Source organism: Carcharodon carcharias, chromosome 9, assembly GCF_017639515.1.
Source record: "Carcharodon carcharias isolate sCarCar2 chromosome 9, sCarCar2.pri, whole genome shotgun sequence".
Classification (NCBI taxonomy): Eukaryota; Metazoa; Chordata; class Chondrichthyes; order Lamniformes; family Lamnidae; genus Carcharodon; species Carcharodon carcharias.
In genome coordinates this window covers 72,939,720-72,945,719 of record NC_054475.1, presented here as the reverse complement: position 1 = coordinate 72,945,719, position 6,000 = coordinate 72,939,720, and the positions used below count along the sequence as shown (strand labels likewise).

Genomic DNA, 6,000 nt, shown 5'->3' with positions numbered 1-6,000 from the left:
TTAAAGGATTAGCATTTATCAAACTGTTCTACACTTTCAGAGAGCAAATAACAAAAAATAGCTGTAACACAGCAATGGAGCATAACAAACCAGAGCTCCTCACAATATTAAAAAAAGGATGAGATCCCAATGAATGTGAAAGGTCTTACTCATTAACACCCTCAGGTCTCCTCTCAAAACAAATTGAACCATTCTTCAGCTGAAACATCCTGTGTTCTGTGTGTAAAATTCTACATTTGTTTTCTGCAATCAGTTTATGATTTTATTGCACAGAGCTAAGATGGTAATTACATTCTTTTACTCCCATCTTACTTTCTGAATGGGGAGGTTACATGAAACTGCCTCTTTGAAAAATAAATATTAAATACAGACAGACAGTCCTGGGGCACAAACTGATACACCGTAATCCCCAAAGCATCAGACACCAATTTTAATCCACGTCTATTCCACCTGAAGTTCGTCATCCTCATTAGTTGGCTCAAGCGAAGTTAATGAAATCAAACTCTCTCTTCATAGTTAAGGTGACTTCCAGCGTATGAGTGTCAGTGATGAACTGAGCTTTTCCATTCTTACTATCCACTGGATGGGGCAGGTGTAATCCCAGTTTACTGCAAAACAAGAGAAAGTCAGGAACAAAAGTGACTAAGGAGAGCAGTCAACGGCTTCCAGCTTTACAAACCCGTAACACTGCAATTTCATAACCCTATAACCAGTGTTTTAAAGCTGAGGAAACACTCTCTCAGTCATGGGTCAGTGACCTCCACTCTCTATGATCATCTTTTTTATTTGTTCATGGAATGTGGGCATCGCTGGCTGGGCCTCAAAAACAGAGTTGCTAGCTAGGCCATTTCAGAGTCACGTTGCTGTGGGTCTGAAGTCATGTATAGGCCAGACCAGGTAAGTGCAGCAGATTTCCTTCCCTAACGGACATGAGTGAACCAGATGTGTTTTTACGACAATCAACAATGGTTATTATTAGACTTTTAATTCCAGATTTTTTAGTGAATACAAATCTAACCATCTGCCGTAGTGGGATTCAAATCCAGGTCCCCAGGGAATTATCGCGTGTCTCTGGAGTGCTAATCCAGTGACAATATCACTACGCCATCGCCTCTCACTCGCACTGTGATCAGAAATAACTCCTCAACAGAGACCGCCCCACTCGCTCCCTGTAATCAGAGACCACCTCCTGCTCTCTGAGATCAGAGACCCCTCCTTAGTCATTGTGATCAGAGACCCCTCCTCAGTCATTGTGATCAGAGACCGCTCCTTGGTCTCTGTTATCAGAGACTCTCCCTCGCACCCTGTAATCAGAGACCACCTCCTGCTCCTTGTGATCAGAGACCGGTCCTCATTCTCTGTTATAAGAGACCCCTCGTCGGTATCTGTGATCAGAGACCCCTCCTCAGTCTCTGTGATCGGAGACCCCTCCTCAGTCTCTGTGATCGGAGACCCCTCCTCAGTCTCTGAGATTGGGGACCCCTCTTCAGTCTCTGTGATCAGAGGCCCCTTCACTCTTTGTGATCAGAGACGGCCCACCGCCCCCCCCTCCACCCCCCCACACACCACCCCCCCCCCAACTCCCTCCCCCCCACCCCCCCCACACCTCACACCCCACCAGCTCTCTGTGGTCAGAGACCACCTGTCACTCTCGGTGATCAGACACCGCTATCACTCTTTAGGATCAGGGACCCCCTCTCTCTCTGTAATCAGAGACACTCCTCATTCTCTGTGATCAGAGACCCCCCTCACTCTCTGTGATCAGAGACCACCTCCTTCCCTCTGTGATCAGAGACCACCCCTCACTTTCTGTGATCAGAGACACCTCTTGCTCTCTATGATCAGAGAACCCCCCCCTCGCTCTTTGTGATCAGAGACCCTCCCTCACTCTAACTGATCAGAGTTCTCCCCCACGATCTCTGTGATCAGAGACCCCCCTCACTCTCTGTGATCAGAGATCCACCCCACGCTTTCTGTGATCAGATAACCCTCCTCGTTCTCTGTGATCAGAGACCACCCTCACTTTCTGTGATCAGAAAAGCCCCCCGCAATCTAACTGGTCAGAGACCCGCCCCCTTGCTCTCTGTGATCAGAGACCTCCCCTCGCTCTCTTTTCTCAGAGGGCTCCCCTCACTCTCTGTGATCAGAGAAGCCCCCCGCTCACTCTCTGTGATCAGAGAAGCCCCCTCTCACTCTAACTGATCAGAGACCCCCCCTTCACTCTCTGTGATCAGAGGCCTCTTCTCACTCTCTGTGTTCAGAGGCCTCCCCTCACTCTCTGTGATCAGAGAAGCAGCCCACTCACTCTAACTGATCAGAGACCCACTCACTTTCGGTGATCAGAGACCTCCCCTCACTTTCTGTGATTAGAGACCTCCCATCACTCTCTGTGATCACAGGAGCCCCCCCTACTCACTCTAACTGATCAGAGACCCCCCTCACTCTCTGTGATTAGAGACCCACTTCACTCTCCATGACCAGAGACCACCTCCTGCTCTCTATGATCAAAGACCACCCCACCTCGCTCTCCGTGACCACAGACTACCTTCTGCTCTCTATGATCAGAGACCCCTCCCTCACTCTCCGTGACCAGAGACCACCTCTCTATGATCAGAGACCACCCCCACCTCGCTAGCTGTGGCCAGAGACACTCCACTCACTGCCTTTGATCAGAGACCCCACTCTCGCTCTCATTGATCAGAGACCACCCTCAGTTTCTGTGATCAGAGAAGCCCCTCCCCCCTCACTCTAACTGATCAGAGACGCCCCCCCCTTCGCTCTCTGTTATCAGAGAACCCCCTCACCCTCTGATCAGAGACCCTCCCTTCCCTTTCAGTGATCAGAGATCCCCCGCTCTCTTTTTGTGATCAGGGACACCCCTCACTTTATGTGATTAGAGTCCACCTCCTGCTTTCTGTGATCAGAGACACCGCTCATTTTCTGTGATCAGAGACCCCCACACACTTTCTGTGATCGGAGACCACCCTCACTTTCTGTGATCAGAGAGACCCCCCTCACTCAAACTAATCAGAGACACCTACTCGCTCTCGATGACCAGAGAAGCCCCCCCTCGCTCTAACTGATCAGAGTCCTTCCCTCGCTCTCTGTGATCAGAGATCTCCCCTCACTCTCCGTCATCAGAGACCCCTCCTCGCTCTCTGTTATCAGAGCGCCGCCTTGCTCTCTGTAATGAGAGAGGTCCCCTGATCTCTGCAATCTGAGATCCCCTCACTTTTTGTGATCGGAGAAAGCCTCCTGCTCTCTATGATCAGAGACCTCCCTCACTCTCTGTGATGAGAGCCCCTCTCGCTCTCTGTGATCAGAGATCAACCTCCCCGCTCTCTGTGATCACAGACTACGTTATGCTCTCTATGATCAGAGACCCCCCTCGCTCTCTGTGATCAGAGACCCACCCTTGCTCTCCGTGACTAGAGACCACCTCTCTATGATCAGAAACAACCCCCCCACCCTCGCTAGCTGTGGCCAGAGACCCTCCACTCACTGCCTTTGATCAGAGACCCCCCTCTCACTTTCTGTGATCAGAGGGACCCCCTCACTCGAACTGATCAGAGACACCTCCTCGCTCTCGATGACCAGAGAAGCCCCCCCTCGCTCTAACTGATCAGAGACCTCCCCTCGCTCTCCATCATCAGAGACCCCTCCTCGCTCTCTGTGATCAGAGTGCCGCCTTGCTCTCTGTAATGAGAGAGGCCCCCTGCTCTCTGCAATCTGAGATCCCCCCTCACTTTCTGTGGTCAGGGACCCCTCTCTCACTCTCTGTGATCGGAGAACCCCCCCCCCCCCACCTCAAACTGATCAGAGACCCCCCCTCGCTCCCTGTGATCAGAGGCACCCGCTCGCTTTCCATGATGAGAGAACCCCACTGCTCTCTGTGATCAGAGACCACCTCCTGCTCTCTATGATCAGAAACCACCCCCCTCTCGCTCTCTGTGATCAGAGACCACCCTCTGTTTCTGCGGTCAGAGAAGCCCCCCTTCACTCTAACTGATCAGAGACCCCCCTTTGCTCTCTGTGATCAGAGACCCTCTCTTCCCTTTCAGTGATCAGAGACTGATCGCTTTTTGTGAACAGGGACACCCCTCACTTTATGTGATCAGAGTCCACCCCCTGCTTTCTGTGATCAGAGACTTCCCTCACTTTCTGTGATCAGAGACCCTCTCTTCCCTTTCAGTGATCAGAGACTGCTCGCTTTTTGTGAACAGGGACACCCCTCACTTTATATGATCAGAGTCCACCACCTGCTTTCTGTGATCAGAGACTTCCCTCACTTTCTGTGATCAGAGACCCTCTCTTCCCTTTCAGTGATCAGAGACTGCTCGCTTTTTGTGAACATGGACACCCCTCACTTTATGTGAACAGAGTCCACCTTCTGCTTTCTGTAATCAGAGACCTCCCACACTCACTGTGATCAGAGACCTCCCATCGCTCTCCGTCATCAGAGACCCCTCCTCGCTCTCTGTGATCAGAGCGCTGCCTTGCTCTCTATAAAGAGTGAGGTCCCCTGCTCTCTGCAATCTGAGACCCCCTCACTTTCTGTGATCAGGGACCCCTCCCTCACTCTCTGTAAGTAGAGAAACCCCCCCTCCTTCTAACTGATCAGAGACCCCCCCTTGCTCCCTGTGATCAGAGACCCCCGCTTGCTTTTTGTGATCAGGGACACCCCTCACTTTATGTGATCAGAGTCCACCTCCTGCTTTCTGTGATCAGAGAACCCCCCTCACTTTCTGTGATCAGAGACCCCCACACACTTTCTGTGATCACAGAAGTCACTCCTCGCTCTAACTGATCAAAGACCTCCCATCGCTCTCTGTGATCAGAGCGCCACCTTGATCTCTGTAATGAAAGAGGCCCCCTGCTCTCTGCAATCTGAGACCCACCTCACTTTCTGTGATCAGGGACCCCTCCCTCACTCTCTGTGATCAGAGAAACCCCCCCTCACTCTAACTGATCAGAGACCCCCCCCTCGCTCCATGTGATCAGAGGCACCCGCTCGCTTTCCGTGATGAGAGAACCCCACTGCTCTCTGTGATCAGAGAACACCTCCTGCTCTCTATGATCAGAGACCTCCCTCACTCTCTGTGATGAGAGAGCCCCCCTCGCTCTCAATGATCAGAGACACCCCTCACTCTCTGTGATCAGTGACCCCCACCGCCTCGCTCTCTGTGATCAGAGACCCCCCTCACTCTCTGAGATCAGAGACCCCTCCTCGCTCTCTGTGATCAGAGCGCCGCCTTGCTCTCCGTAATGAGAGAAGCCCCCTGCTCTCTATGATCAGAGACCCCTCCTCGCCCTCTGTGATCAGAGACTACCTTCTGATCTTTGTGATCGTGGACCCCTCCCCCTCGCTCTCTGTGATCAGAGACGCCCCTCGCTTTCCGTGATGAGAGAGCAACCTCCATCGCTCTCTGTGATCAGTGAGCACCTCCAACTCTCCGTGATCAGAAGCCACTTCCAGCTATCTGTGAATAGAGATGCCCCCCCACCTCACTCTAACTGATCAGAGACTCCCCCTTGTTCTCTGTGGTCAGAGACCCCCCCCCTCACTCTCTGTGATCAGAGAAGCCCCCCCCCCTCACTCTAACTGATCAGAGACCCCCCCTCGCTCTCTGTGAGCAGAGACTACCTTCTGTTCTCTGTGCTCGTTGTCCCCACCCCCTCGCTCTCTGTGGTTAGAGACCCCCCCTCGCTCTCTGTGATGAGAGAGCCCCACTGCTCTCTGTGATCAGAGAACCCCCTGCTCTCTGTGATCAGTGAACCCCCCTTCGCTCTGTCTGATCAGAGATCACTTCTTGCTCTCCAAGATCAGAGGCCACCTCCAGCTTTCTGTGATCAGAGAAACCCCCCTTGCTCTCTGTATTCAGAGACCCCCTCTTGCTCTCTGTGACCAGAGACCACCTCCTACTCTCTATGATCAGAGAATCCCTCTTGCTCTCTGTGATCAGAGACCTCCCCCTTGCTCTCTGTGATCATGGATCCCAC

The 6,000-nt window shown here is 52.3% G+C and overlaps 1 protein-coding gene across 1 annotated transcript in view; it reads right to left on the bottom strand.

Annotated features, from left to right (window-relative positions):
• Positions 1 to 249: 249 nt before the first annotated feature.
• Positions 250 to 6,000, bottom strand: part of dnaaf6 (dynein axonemal assembly factor 6) — a 67,168-nt gene continuing 61,417 nt past the window's right edge. Inside the window, exon 6 of the mRNA XM_041195930.1 lies at positions 250 to 608. Coding sequence (XP_041051864.1) covers positions 479 to 608 — 130 coding nt within the window. The 3' untranslated portion in view covers positions 250 to 478. The remainder of the gene's footprint in view (positions 609 to 6,000) is intronic.